We start from the raw sequence: 15,913 nt of genomic DNA, 5'->3' as shown, positions 1-15,913 counted from the left end.
GTGCGACCTTCACGACTCAATACTGTTGCTATCTATATTTAATCACCGTCCCAAGGATAAATTTCGCATCATTAAAACCCGATAAGTATGTACCATATCGGGTGTTCGTGATGGCGAAATTTTTCCTTTGGACGGTGATTCAATGTATATAGCAACAGTACTGAGACGTGAAGGTCGCACAGAATGAGTATATAATCTGCAGTCCGGACGAGAAAGGGCACACACGGCTGCTCCGCCATGATCCGCAACCTGGTCCTCGCGCTGTGCCTGCTGGCGCCCAGCTTCGCAGCCCCGAGGGGGCGCCAGCTGTGGTCCAGAGGCGAAGGCCGGGTGATTGGCGGCTCCAACGCCGACATCTCCAACTACCCCTGGCAGCTGGCCTTCCTGTACGGCGGCTCCCAGATATGTGGCGCCTCCATCATCAGCGGCAACTGGGCGCTGACTGCGGCCCACTGCGTCGAAGGCAAGTCCGTGTCGCTGATGAGCGTGCGAGGCGGGTCCACGTACAAGAACAGCGGCGGCACTGTGCTAAGCGTCGCTTCCGGCTACATGCACAAGCAGTACAACTCCGCGACGGTTGACTACGACATAGCGGTGCTGCAGGTGAGAAATCGTTAACTGTACTGCATTTCTTTAACCCATTAATTGCTAATATTTTTATCGAATCTACATTTACACTGATCAGCCAGAACATCATAACCACCCACCTCCACATCTGGCACGGATAACAGCAGCGACACGTCGTCATACGAAAGCAATGCAGTTTGGGCAGTTTGCTGAAGGGATTTGGCACAACATCTGTGCGCCCAAGTCACCTAATTTCCGTAAATTCCTGGGAGGGAGGCGATGAGCTCTGATGCCAGCACTCCAATTGAAATTCGTCACCGTGTTTCTCGAACCACTCCATCATACTCCCGGTCTTGGTGAAATGGGGCACTGTCTGGTTGAAAAACGCCACTGACGTTAGGAAACGCGATGGAGGGTATACGCGGTCTCCAGCATGTGTACGATACACCTTCGCCGTCAAAGTGCCTTGCACGGGCTCCTCTGGAGCCATGGATGCTCACGTGAATCTTCCGTAGAGCATAATGTACCCGCCGCCCGCTTGCTTCCGTCCCGCAGTACAGGTGCCAACCTTAGAGGACGACGGATTCGGGACCTCCCATCGGCATGATGAAGTACTTATGGGGATTCATTACGCAATGCCAACGCTCTTCCATAGCGCGAACGTACCCATTTCAGTAGTAGTTGCCGATGTTGTGGTGTTACCATTGGCACTTGCATGTGTCGTTTGTTACGGAAGAGTGTTTTGGGCACTGTGTGTTCAGACACACTCGCGGTCTGCCCAGCATTAAATTCTGATATTAGTTCTGCCACCTTCCGCCGCCTGCCTCGTTTTACCAGTCCGCCCAAAACACGACGTCCGACATATATATTGACGAATGAAATTACAGTGAAATTCAGACCGTTAGCGGTTTACAGGAGATGATAAATATCAACGGGGTCAGTTGAAAATGTGTGACCCTTCCGGGACTCGAACCCGGGATCTCCTATTTACATGGCAGAAACTCTATGCGACTGAGCCAACGAGGACACAGAGGATAGTGAGACAGCAGGGACTTGTCTGTGGCATGCTCCCCTTGAGACTCATACTTCCAACTTACTGTCCACGCACTACGTTTGTAGTGCCCGTGTCCATTATACTCATTACTCTCGACAGTCAATCTACCGATTACCGCAACAGTTTCGGCAAAGTGAGTCCATTCGCACTGAAGAAGATTATTGGCCTTTAAGCCTTATTTATATATGAAGATGGTATCTGTCATGTCGGACATGTCTTCATATATCTATAATAAGCTTTGGGCGGCCGCCCAACTCCACGACGTCTGGACGTTGTTTCAGCTTGATGTCGCCACTTGATGAAAACAGGTGCTACAGCACTTTTCGTACACCCAACATGCTATGCAGTTTCTGAAAAGCTGGTGCCGAGCCTCCGGATGATCACAATCTGCCCTCAGCAAAATTCAGATATAGCGGACGCCTTCCCCATTCCACACAGACAGGACACCCAATGATACTGCATGCATGGTGTGTGTGTCTGACTAGCAATCATTCCTTGTCAGATGACGCTGCTGTCGCCCGGATGGTTTTATGTCGGTAATAGGTCTTGTCTTCATCGTGTTTACATGACAGTAAAATCGTTCTGCAGTCAGACGCAGTGCTAATTCTTCAAATTTTCCCAATATGTTCGACGAAACTGTCGTCTTCTCCCCTCAAGTTATTGCCACCTGAGTTCAAGACTGCAGTCTATGTTCGCAATTATTTGCTCGATATGCTCTATCCTGGATCGTGGCCTTGAATTTCTATGCTCTACGGCTTCCTCTAGTAGCATGAAAGTTACTCCATAATGTTCTAACACATGCCTCATCAAATTGTTCCTCCTTCTTGTCAATGTTGCGCATATGCCCTAGCTATTCTGGAAGAAACTCACTTCTTATCTTGTCCACCTAGTTTTGATTATCCTTCTTATAGCACTACACCTCGAAAGCATCAATTGTCTTCCTCTGAGCATCCCAACGCTCCATGTTTAGCTACCATACAATGCAGTGCTCCATACGTACATTCTTCCATAAATTAGAAACAACGTTTGAGATTATTGTATGGGAAGGATGGCGTAACTAGGAACACGTGATATTTTTTGATAGGTACTTCAGTCTACAGACACATTTAGTTCGATTTCACATAGTGATTATTAGTGTGTAGAAGGGTAGTAATGTAACAGACAGATAGCTATTGTGTTGACAAAATTTGCTCTATGGTAACGCTTTTAAATTTCGGTCGTATATTTGTTCCTAAGTACATGGCAGTATCGTGGCTTGGAACATCCTTTCTCATTTGGAAAAACCTTAATTGCAGGAATAATTTTCGTAATTTCAGAAAAAGACTGCAGCGTATAAGAAGCGAATGCAGCCATTTGAAAAATGAACAAGAAAACACTCCGTCCCATACTTGTTTTCCCAAGGATGCCTTCCTTGCCTGTGCTACACCGTTTTATATGTCTTCTTTACCTTGTTCATTGCATGTTACTTTGCTTCCAAGGCAGGTGATTTCATTTAGAGTCTTCTACTTCGTTGTTCCCAGTTTCGGTGTTATTTCTGTCATTAATCTCATTTATGTTACTCCTCGTAACGTTCGTCTCTCTTAGGTTTACTATAACCTCACCTAAATGTGTATGGTGCAGGGTATTTCTGATACCACTAGCCGATATCCCCTCCGCATTCCATTCGGCAATGGCGCGTTGGAAGAATAATCGTCGCTAAATTTCCGTATGAGCTCTAATTTCACGAATTTTTTTGTTGTTGTCACTTCGCGTTTCCTATGTGGGTGGAAGTAATATGTTGTCCAACTATTCCTGGAAAATAATCTCTTGGAATTTCAGCAGAAAACCTTTCGGTGGTCCACAACGCCTCTCTTGTATCGAGCAGAGTTTGTTGAGCATCTCCATACCGCCGTCGCCCTGACTGAAGGATCCCGTGACGAAACTCGCCGCTTGTCGTTCGAAATTTTCAACCTCTTCAATTAATCCAACCTAGTAATGTTCTCACATTGATGAATAATACTAGAGATTCAGTTGAACAAGTGTTTTGATAGTCACTTATTTCATGGATGAATTACATTACCTTAAGGTTCTTCCTATTCCACATAACAGACTTTCAGACCTACTACGAAACAAGCTGCTTTGCTTCCGTTTCATGCAATATTACTGGTAGAGTATTACAGTTAAATAATATGATCTTGGTGCTTCCATAGTGTTGGAAATTGTGGACGCCAGGGACTAATTCTTTCGGCAATGACAACTAATGTTTCTCTCTTGCAAATTTTCTTCTATTTCGATTTATTTGTGATCGTCTTCGAAGGATCTATAGCTTCATCTTCAACGTTGAACTTTTATCGAAGTAGTACACCACTGGTATATCCTATTAAATCAGCGGAACATCAGTGTGGTAACTATATGATTTACAGGGTTAGTTCTAGAGAATATCCATTGGTCTGGATAACAACATAAATAATTTGTTGACTGACAACTGTGTATGAAGGCCGTTTAAAATATTAGGACTGTGAGGAGACTGTAGTTGAGAGTAATGTTCTCGACAGGTGTCTGGATCCCTCTCGGGCACCAACATGCGTGCCGTGGGGCTGCCCAATGACAACTACGACCCACCAGGCGGTCTCGCCGTCACTGCCACCGGCTGGGGCCAGACGTCCACCAGCGGCGGCGCCCCGAACAACCTGCTCAAGGTCGACATGAGCATCATAGACCGCGCCACCTGCCAGAACATCTTCGCCAACGTGAACACCGTCACGGCGCGCATGGTGTGCGCGGGACAGGCCGGCAAGAGCGTCTGCATGGGCGACTCTGGCGGCCCCCTGGTCAGTGGCAGCACGCAGGTCGGCATCGTCTCCTGGACCGGCAGCTCTTGCGAGGCTACTGGAGCCGCGTACGCCAACGTCGGCAACCTCCGCTCCTGGATTAGGTCTGCTGCCGGTGTTTAACTGCAATCAATAAAGGCCACAGGAACATGAAGAAAAAATTGTTCCACTATAAAAGCCTTTCAACTGCTTCTTGTGTAACTGACGATTCTGTACTGTAATGCTGTAAAACAATATACTATTTGCAACTATCCAAAATGACAGCTGTACGTTTGCTTCACACCTAAAATGTAATCTTTGCACAACACCATTTATAACATCTACCACTACAACCTCTAACTCTTACATAAGGGTAAATGAGTGGAACATAATTCTCTGGTAAATGTGTGGAACGTAGTTGGCTAATGGGATGGAGGATGGGCGGAATTTCCTGGTTGGGGGGGGGGGGGTTAGAGGGGAGGGAAAAGAAGGGGTTCTGCAAATAACTTTAGGCAATGTCGTGACCTCCGTGTGACCGACAGTGTGTGTGTGTGTCGAAAGAGCAGTTAATAGGAGCCACGTGTTGGAGCAACTTTTGACATGATTCGCTGGAAGGTGTTACTTTAACTGTCGCTGCACAATGGCAACATTGATTTTGTCCGACTTTCCTACCGTCGAGCGATTAAATTTGATTTGGGAGTATGCAATACTCTGTTCATTTTTAAACTAAGCATTATCCTCTCTGGTAGCTGTACCTGCTTGAAATGTTCAACTGCACGGTATTACAAACTGTGGATAGTCATCGAAAAGCTTTCTTCGTGTTAGCCTCCATTCCATTGTAGATGTTGGTCAATAAAGTCACCTCGTCTTCAGATAGTCTATGATAATGGTGTTCTTAAGTAAACCTTATATAATATTGCAATGTCTCATCCATCTTATATATACATTTGTAACATGATATTAAGTATTCTACTAACTATTGAACCTTGTAATGGATGTGGGTGATGTGTACTCGACCACTAAAGTGTACAGACAAAACAAAAGCTTATCACCATTACTCCACATCCCAACGTCCTGACTTATTTTTTGGCAGTCACTAATGGAGTCATCGCATGTGTCAATCTGATGGCAATAACTGTTAAATTTGAATATCTAAAAAGGAAGTACTGGTAAATTTGGTAGAAGCGGGAGAGCTATAGTGTGTATCGAACTGGGGACCTAGAAACGACACACAGGCTTCGTCCTGCAGTATACCTCAGTGTTTCACAACCACACAACAGGCTATAGCAGTCCACCCACCCTACCGCCGCCCCCACACCAAACCCACGGTTATTGTGTGGTTTGGTCCCCAGTGGACGCCCCGGGGAACGCCTCATACCAGACGAATGTAACGCTAAATGTTTGCGTGGTAGAGTAATTATGGTGTACTCGTACATAGGGACAGTGCTTGCGCAGTAATCACCGAGATAGTGTAACTGAGGTGGAAGAAGAGGAACCAGCCAGCATTCGCGAAGACAGATGGAAAACCACCTTAAAAACTATCCACAGGGCTGCCAGCACACCGGACCTCGACACTAATTAGCCGGGCGGACTCGTGCCGGGGCCGGCACGCCTTCCCGCTCGAGAAGCTGCGCGTAGACGGCAACGTTAACCGAGAGGGCTATAATACAACTAAGTGGAAATAGTACAAACTGTGCTACAGATGGGAACGTAATCCAGAAACATAAGGCAAGGGCACAGCATGAAACAAGACAAGATACGAGTACAGACAATGAATGTGACAAATTAATAAAGCGATCTGACGTCGTAATTGTAATATGAGATGCAAATGCTTATGCAAACCACAGTGAGAGGGGGAAATTGTGCGATAGGAAAGTGATTGAATACAGAACTTGGACATGAACCATGAAGTTCATACTAGTCTCAAAGCACAACAAAACGCGCATTCCTGGTCCGATTTGTACACTGAAAAATGTTTTCGTCATCTGGGTGTACGCTACGTAATAAAAACCAGATCTTGTGTGATGAAAACGAGGTTTTCAGTTGCGCCAATGCCGTTCCTTAATGTCTCAAAGAATTACATCTGCATCAGCTTATCTGGATTGCTTGAAATTTTTACGGTAAACAAATGCAATCATGGCATTCATGTGCGACGTTGCTTGTGATGGAAATACAATTTAAGTGACTATAGCACGCTTTTGTGTGAAAATAAAATTAATTACTCAAACAGCGTTGCAACGTACATGTGTTAAGATTTGTTATTATTAGAAAAGTGTGAGACGTAGGCGCATATACTTCTGATGGCTACTTAAATATGTGTTTAAAATGTGACTTTGTTCACCAACATTTTTTTGAACACTTGATTCTACTGCATATTTATAAAGGTTACTTACAGAGTTTAGAATACATGAATGTGTTTCATATACAGGGCATATCCAAAAGAATTATCCTTTTTGGCATGTCTATACTAATAAACTGTACGGGATGCGCAAAAAGTTTTTTTCACACATTTTCATATGCAGAGCATATGTGAGTGAGGTGTTCAAAATATTCCCACACTACAGCGAGCATGTCTCGAATTCATCCACTGTTGCTGGTAACAGATGCAGATATACAGAGTCAAGGCATGTGTATTGAAATACAGAAATATATAAACAGGCGCAACACAGCGGTGAGGTCGGCAAATCCTATATAAGACAACAAGTGTCTGTCGCAGTTGTTAGACCGCTTACTACTGCTACAATGGCATGTTATCTAGATTTAAGTGAGTCTGAACGTGGCGTTACCGTCGGCGCACGAGCGACGGGACACAAGTATCCGTGAAGTAAAGATTTTCCCATACGACTATTCCGCGAGTGTACCGTGAATATCAGGAATTCGGTAAAACATAAAATCTCCAGCAACGGTACGGCCGGAGAAAGATCTGCAAGAGCGGGACCAACGACGACCGAAGAGAATCGTTCAACGTGACAGAAGTACAATCCTTCCGCAAACTGCTGCAGATTTTTAATGCTGGGCCATCAAGTGTCAACGTACGAACCCTTAAACGAAACGTCATCGATACGGGCTTTCGCAGTCGATCTGTATGTCAGAAGAGGACTGTTAAAGCTGATGGAGGCTCTGTAAACGTGTTGGAAGTGTGCAGATGGAGTGATATGGGACCTCTGATTCATATTTATATTTCCTATCTGATCACCTGCATCCATTCGTGTCCACTGTGCATTGCAACTGACTTGGGACAATTCCAGCAGGACAAAGCGACGTCCTACAAGTCCTGAATTGTTACGGAGTGTCTCCAGGAGCACTCTCCTAAGTTTAAACACTTCCACTGGCCACCAAACTCCCCATACATGCACATTATTGAGCATATCTGGGATGACTTGCAACGTATTGTTAAGAAGAAATCTTCACCCTCTCGTACTCTTAAGGATTCATGGACACTCCTGCAGGATTCATGGTGTCCGTTCCCTCCAGCACTACTTGAGACATTAGTCGAGTTCGTACCACATCGTGCTGCGGCGCTTCTGCGTGCATGCGGTGGCCCTACACGAAGTTCCGCAGGTCTACCAGTTTCTTTGGCTCCTCAGTGTATAAACACACATAAGAAATAATTACATATAATCAGGTCCGGTGACCTCGGGTCGCAGTAGTGTAAGGGTGAACCTTTCGGTCCAGTGCGACCGATGCATCGTTCAGTAATCCTCTGATTTAAAAATTTCCGCACTTCAGGATGCCAGTGTGGCGGTGCCAAAGCTGTTGGTAAATGAAGTCGTTCAAGTCAGCCTTCAGCTTTGGGTAAAGAATGTTCTCAAGCATATTGAGATAGGTGCTTCGTGTAACAGTGTTCTAGCAGTGAAAGATGGACCATACACCTTTTACCATGAAACTACAGAAAACACATTAAATTTTGGAGAGATCCTCTCATGTTGCACAACTAAATGTGGTTGTTCTGTACCCCTTATTCTTACTTCATGACGTTTCACTTTTCAATTTAAACAGAGTGTTGCTTTGTCACTATACAGTAAGCGTGGAAGTAAACTGTTGTCCTCCATCTTGCCAGGATCGAAATTACAGAACTTCACACGTTGCTGTTTGTCACCTTCACCAAGAGCTTGCAGCAGCTGAATTTTGTATGGTTTCATGTGTAAACGTCGACGCAACAAACGGCAACAGACATCGAGGGCATGTTGAGATGTCGAGCTGCACGGTGAACGGATTTCTGCGGACTCCTTGTGAAATTATGGCGGATGTGTTCGACGTCTGTGTCAGACACTAGGGGACGGCCTGCTGATTTGCATGTACGCAAACAACCTGCGTCTAGGAAATGTTAATGCCATTGTCAAATGGAAGCGCTGTAGGAGGATCCACACCATACCCAGTACGAAAGTCACACTGAATAGTTAGTGCGGACCTGCAGTGCGCAAACCGTAGAACACAAAACGCTTTCTGTTGTTCCGGTACCGTTCTTAGTTGAACTGAAATGGGCGCACACTGTTGCTAACTAGAGGGAACCATGTAAAACTCGAAATATTTTTCTTTCCAAAAATATGTTTTCATGCACATGTGTTAAATAACATAATAGTTACGATTTTTAAAAATAGCATGATTCTTTTCGTTACACCTTTCTTTTTTTATAAATATTGCTTAACCCCCTATCATTATCTGCATCTTCAAGCTAGCCATCTCTTTTTCCATCTAACCCCTCTATCTTCGCCACCGTATTTCAAATGTAGCAACGGCATCATGAAATCACTCTGTAGACCCAAAACAATATTTTATCACCTCCCATGCTCAAGATAACCGCTTGCTGTATTATCTAGTCACTTACAGCCATTGCCTTTCTGGAAAGGGCCTCATTAAATATTTCTCTAAAGTAAATGGTAATCCACTAAGAAAACATATGGACACTTGCTACTGTATACGGGAAAAGACTGTTCTTCTTAGGTATTTTTATTTTTCCCATTAGTATTACAAGTCGCACGGGGCAGTCCTTAATATTTCCTGCTTCCATGTATTTGGTATATTAGCTTGCATCAGTCACAACAAACCTATAATTTGCATCAGTGGCAATTAAAAATCCTGTCGAAAAGAATTGTTTGTAGTACATGGAACTAGATTTAGTGCGTTTTCTAATGCGATGTTTATCCCACCAATACATCAAGGAAGATGTCTACTGAATACTGAGGTCGCTGTTATGGAGTACCTGGCAGTAGGTGGCATCACAATACACCTAATATGAAAAACGTATGTTTTTGGGGGTGTCCAGATACTTCTGATAAAATACACTACTGTCCATTTAAATTGCTACACCAAGAAGAAATGCCGATGATAAACAGGTTTTCATTGGACAGATATATTATACTAGAACTGACACGTGATTACATTTTCACGAAATTTGGGTGCATAGATCCTGATAAATCAGTACCCAGAACAACCACCTCTGGCCGTAATAACGGCCTCGATGCGCCTGGGCATTTAGTCAAACAGAGCTAGGATGGCGTGTACAGGTACAGCAGCCCAGGCAGCTTCAACACGATACCACAGTTCTTCAAGAGTAGTGACTGGCGTATTGTGACGAGCCAGTTGCTCGGCCACCATTGACCAGACGTTTTCAGTTGGTGAGAGATCTGGAGAATGTGCTGGCCAGGGCAGCAGTCGAATACTTTCTGTGTCCAGAAAGGCCCGTACAGGATCTGCAACATGCGGTCGTGCATTATCCTGCTGAAATGTAGGGTTTCGCAGGGATCGAATGAAGGGTAGAGCCACGGGTCGTAACATATCTGAAATGTAACGTCCACTGTTCAAAGTGCCGTCAATGCGAACAAGAGATAACCGAGACGTGTAGCCATTAGCACCCCATACCATAACGCCGGGTGATACGCCAGTATGGCGGTGACGAATTCACACTTCCAATGTGCGTTCTCCGCGATGTCATAAACTCTGAGATGCACGAAAAACTGCGGCATCATGTATGATGGTTGAATTTATTACTTCTCTGCTGCTAATCGTATTAACAAAACGTTTCGAAGACAGTATTCTCGTATACCGCTGACTGACCTGCAGAACTATATGATTGTACGACCACATTTGAGGAGGTCATCATCATCAGTTATCTGGCATATTAGCAGGTCCTTTGCCTCTCCATATTCTGTGATCCATTGCATCCTTCTTAAGGTTGCTGTATGTTGTACCGTCCATCATGTCATCCAGTATCTGGAATCTCTTCCTTCCTCGCTTCTACATAACCTTCTAAAACTGTTTTTATCAGTCCTTCTATCTTAATATATGTCCAATCCCATTTCTTTTTCTTCTCTTTATTACATCTAGTAACTGTTATTTTCTCTCTAACTCTTCTCAGTACCTCTTCATTTTTTACTCTGTCCATCCAACTAATTCTTTCCATCCTCCGCCATGTCCAGCTCTCAAAAGCCTCCAGCCTTTCTCTGTCTTTCTTCCTCATAGTCCATGTTTCAGCGCCGTATAGAAGAACACTCCATACAAGACTTCCAGAGTTCTCTGTCCAGACTGCTACAGAAAATTATCCTTTCCTTATAAAACGCCTTTTTTTCCATTGCTATCCTTGTTTTAATTTCTGTGGAGCACGTCCAGTCTGTGTCTATCCTGCTGCCAAGATACTTAAAATTTTACACCTGTTCTAATATTTCTCCATTCAGCATAATTTTTGTTTCCTTATTTCCTCCTAGTGCCAATACTTTTTTTATTTGTCTTAATTATTATTCCATATTTTTCCCGTTAGTTTCAATGGTGTCAACAAAATCCTGTAATTCTTTTCCCCCTGCTGCTAGAAGGACCATGCCATCAGCAAACCTCAAACACCCTACTCTTCTTCCTCCAACTTCTACTCCTTTGTCATCTAAAGAGCATTGGTCAATCCTATTTTTCAAGTAGATGGTGACAAGAGTAGGTGATCGCATCCTTGTCTTACTCTTTTTCCTAGTCCGATGCAGTTTGTACTTTCTCCTCTCACTTTAATTGAGGCTTTTTGATTAAAATATAATGAGTTTACAAGTCTTCTGGTTTTCCGGTCCACTCTCTTTTCCCTCATTATAGTCGCCAGCTTGTACCAAACCACATTGTCAAATGCCTTTACTAGATCGATGAAGCACATATATAGGCCTCATCCGTTTTCAATAAACCTTTCTCCCAAGATTCGTAGGAGCCCTATTGCATCTCTGGTGTCGGCATTCCGTCTAAAGCCAAACTGCTCCTCACCAAGATTCTCCTCCAATACTTTTTCAAGTCTTTTACTAATTATTCTTAACATCACTTTGGCTGCATGTGAAATGAGGCTGATTGTCCTGTGCTCGCTGCATTTCTTGGTTCCTTGTTTTTTCAGTAATTGAATCATTACCGTTGTCAGAAGGTCCTTAGGCCATTCACCACTGTCATATATTTTATTACATAACCTCAATAATTCTCTTATTCCATCTTGGTTCAAGCGTTCTAATATTTCTCCTGGTATCGCATCTGCACCTACGGCTTTGCCATTTTTCGTTGTAGCTATGGTAGACTTTACTTCATCCTTTCTCGTCATCACTTACAATGTTGTGTGATTCAAGTTCCAGAGTTTCTGGTTTGCTATTTGTGTCATATAGCTCTTTTAGATATTCTTTTCATCTCTGGAGGACATCGTCTGGAACTATGTACACTACCTATTCGTCTTTACTCAAAATTTTCATAGTAGCACTTCCTGCTCTGTTCTGTTCCCATGTCACTGTCTTTACTTTGTTGTATAGTTCTTCAATTTCGTCACATTCCTCTTTTAGCCATTTTTTCCCTAGCCAGCTCTGTTTATCTTCACAGTTCATTATCTAACCTGCGGTATATCTTTTTTGCATCTTCAGTGTTCTTGTTTTTCAGTTTTCTTCTCTCCTCTTTCTTGGAAATCATTTCTTGTGTGACCCATGTTTTTTTTTACCTTATCCCTTTTACATATCCTATATTTTGCTGTCCTGCTATAATGATTCCTTCTTTCACCATATTCCAGTACTCGTTGGCATTATTAGGTGGTTCTTTGTCTCGTAATGTGTTTAGAAACTCCCGAGACAGCATATCTGTAATTTGTTCTTTGTTGGGTCTTATCTTCTCTAGATCCCACTTCTTCACCATGGTCGCCTTCTTCAGTTTTTTTTCATTCTTATTTTTATTTCTGCCATAAGTAAGTTGTGGTCGCTATTAATATCTGTACCAGGTAATGTGTGCGCTTTCTTGATTGCATTCCTGTATCTTTCTTCTACCAGTATAAAATCGATTTGGTTTCTGTATTTATCCCCTGGTGATTTCCAAGTGTAGAGCCTCCTCTTGTGGTTCTTGAACCATGTGTTTGCCGCTATCAGCTGCCTTTCCCTGCAGAAGTCAATTAGCCATTCACATCTACCATTTCTCTTTCCAAGACCATGACTGCCTACTATGTTTCCCTCTTTCCCTTTTCCGACAATGGCGTTCCAGTGTCCCATTACTATTCTGCAGCATTTTTGATTTTCGTCCATTATTCTCTATATTACATTGTATGTTTCCTCTACAATTTGGTCATCGTGTTCTGAAGTTGGCATATACACCTGGACAATCAGTAAATCTTTTTGTGCTCTTTTCAGCCTTACACCAATAACCGAATGATTTACATAGTCTACACATTCCACACATTTGGCCAATTCCTTTGTCATAATCATTCCTAATTTCGAACCTTAATGAATGTTGTACTCGCTTTCTATCACTTACCACATATCGCTGTTCTTACAGTATATCTGCAACACCATTCTTGACGTTGCTTGACGTTTTACTTTATTACTTCTTTAGTACTATACGTATTCACGACACAATTTTGCATACACTATTCACATGTACCACTCAATGTATACGGCAAATTGTGTCATTGTGCGACAGATAGTACATGAGATATGAGTTCATAAACACTGAGAAGCACGAAAAACTGCGGCATCATGTATGATGGTTGAATGTATTACTTCTCTGCTGCTAATCGTATTCACTAAACGTTTCGCAGACAGTATTCTCGTATACCGCTAACTGACCTACAAAACTACATGATTTACGACACACATTTGAAGAGGTACACATATCAAAAAAAGTTTTGCATCACCCCAGTTCCCAGACTGTGACTGTGGGTATAGTATCACAGACACAACCCCTTTGCCTGTTCAGAGATGTCACTATTCCCGCCCAAAGATGCGAACAACGCCTATTAACGGAGGGAGTCCGACAGCCGATCAGTTCCAGTCATTCCACAAGGAAGGAGGTGTACGGCTAGTGTTGTCTGTAGTTCAACCATGCCTAGACAGTCAATACCGCGGTTCGATCGCCTCCGCATTGTTACTTCGTGCCAGGAAGAACTTTCAACAAGGGAAGTGTCCAGGCGTCTCGGAGTGAACCAAAGCGATGTTGTTCGGACATGGAGGGGATGCAGAGAGGCAGAACTGTCAGTGACATACCTCGCTCAGGCCGCCCAAGGGCTACTATTGCAATGGATGACCGCTACCTACGGATTATGACTCACAGGAAACTTGACAGCAACGCCACCATGTTGGATAACGCTTTTCGTGGAGACACAGGACGTTGTGTTACGACTCAAACTGTGCTTAATAGGCTGCCTGATTCGCAACTTCCCTCCCGACGTCCATTGCGAGGTACACCTTTGCAGCGCGGTACAGATTGGCCAAACAACATGCCGAATGGTCTGTTCAGGATTGGCATCAAGTTCTCTTGAACAGTGAGTGTCACATATGCCATCTACTAGACAATCGTCGGAGACATGTTTGGAGGCAACGCGGTCAGGCTGAACGCCTTAGACACATTATCCAGCGAGTACTGCAAGATGAAGGTTCCTTCTGTTCCGGGGTGGCAGTACGTGTACGCCGCTGGAGGTCATGGAAGGCGCCGTAACGTCTGTACGATACGTGAATGCCATCCTCCGACCGATAGTTCAACCATACCGGCAGCATATTGGCGAGGCATTCGTCTTCATGGACGACAATTCGCACCCCCACCGTGCACATCTAGTGAATGACTTCCTTCAGGATAACGACCTCGCTAGACTAGAGTGGCCAGCATGTTATCCAGACATGAGTCCTATTTAAGATGCGTGGGATAGATGCAAAAGGGCTGTTTATGGACAACGTGACCAACCAACCACTCTGAGGGATCTACGCCGAATCGACGTAGAGTATTGGGACAATCTGGACCAACTGTGCCTCGATGAACTTGTGGATAGTATGCAATGACGAATATAGGCATGGATCAGTCTAACAGGATGTGCTACTGGGTATTAGAGGTACCTGTGTGTACAGAGGTCTGGACCACCATCTCTGAAGGTCTCGCTGTATGGTGGTACAACATCCAATGTGCGGATTACATGAGCAATAAACAGGACGAAAATGAAGTTCATGTTGATCACTGTTCCAATTTTCTGTTCACGTTCCGCAACACTTGGAACCGAGGTGATACGAAACTTTTTTGATGTGTACATAATGTTATAAACACCGAGACGCGAGAAAAAATGGCACACCATGCATGACAATTTCTTACTGCTTTAATACTAATTCTATTCGCAACATATTTCGCAGACAGTATAAAAATATACCACTGAATATACCTGAATATACGACTCACTGTTCAAGAGACAACGGATCATAAATATTGAACTGAGTGAAATCGCGAGTGCAGAACGTAATTTGCTACAGAAACAGGTGAAATGTGTGGAAAAATATGTGTTAAACATGTTAAAAATAAGTAAGCGTTCGTGAAATGTTCGTAGTCTGGTGACCAGCGGGTAAAAAGCTCCTCCTAAATCCGTGGATCGATATCAGCCATGCATGGTACACATATTACTATCTTGAAAGAAATACTGAGGTTAGCAAGAACCAGTAACCTCATATTGGATAACGTGTAGAGAGAAGGAGGTAAGAAAAGGTGAACAGAGGAAGGGGAGGAGGACATGAATAGAGAGTGAAGAGGGAAGAGGGCATTGACACAGAAATGATGGAGGAAGGATGGACACATTGAGGTGAGGGAAATAGAAAAAGGAAGGAGAGAGGCTTAGTTGGACAGAAAGAGTGGGGACGAGGAGAGGGACTGAGAAAGGGTGAAGGACGAAATGGGCAGCGAAACGAGAAGGAGGAAATAAGCAAAGAAAGTGAAATGAATATATAGAGAGGGGGATTAGGAATTTACAGAGAGAAGTGGATCAGGAGGAGATGGACATAGACAGGTGGAAGAGGAGACTAACAGAAAGGGGGGAGGAGGAGTTAAAGGAAGTGAGGAGGAGATGCAAGGGGGAGGGGGGAGACAGACAAAGGGGGGGGAAAGAGAAGATGGACGCAGGGAGAGCAGATAGTCTAAGTGAGAGACAGGAGGAGATACACAGTGACGTGGTGGAGGAGGTGGACGGAGTGAGGGGCGAGAAGGACATAAACAGAGAAGTGGATAGAGGAGGTGGAAAAAGAGAGATGGAATGAGGAGATGGGCTAAT

At 43.9% G+C, this 15,913-nt stretch overlaps 1 protein-coding gene across 1 annotated transcript; it reads left to right on the top strand.

Moving 5' to 3' along the window:
• The first annotated feature begins 233 nt into the window (after positions 1-233).
• LOC126191017 (trypsin alpha-3-like) lies at positions 234-4,690 on the top strand. The gene is made up of 2 exons (XM_049931714.1): positions 234-603; positions 4,156-4,690. The coding sequence occupies exons 1-2, from the start codon at positions 238-240 to the stop codon at positions 4,552-4,554; spliced, it is 765 nt and encodes a 254-aa protein (XP_049787671.1). The 5' UTR covers positions 234-237; the 3' UTR covers positions 4,555-4,690.
• The last annotated feature ends 11,223 nt before the right edge of the window (positions 4,691-15,913 follow it).

This window comes from Schistocerca cancellata, chromosome 6 (assembly GCF_023864275.1).
Source record: "Schistocerca cancellata isolate TAMUIC-IGC-003103 chromosome 6, iqSchCanc2.1, whole genome shotgun sequence".
Classification (NCBI taxonomy): domain Eukaryota; kingdom Metazoa; phylum Arthropoda; class Insecta; order Orthoptera; family Acrididae; genus Schistocerca; species Schistocerca cancellata.
This window is presented reverse-complemented; position numbering and strand designations above follow the sequence as displayed.

Bases quoted from the DNA above. Each gene is read 5' to 3' on its own strand.
- LOC126191017 (XM_049931714.1), top strand. From the start codon at position 238: ATGATCCGCAACCTGGTCCTCGCGCTGTGCCTGCTGGCGCCCAGCTTC. The intron at 604-4,155 runs GTGAGAAATCGT...TGTTCTCGACAG, and splicing joins ACGACATAGCGGTGCTGCAG to GTGTCTGGATCCCTCTCGGG.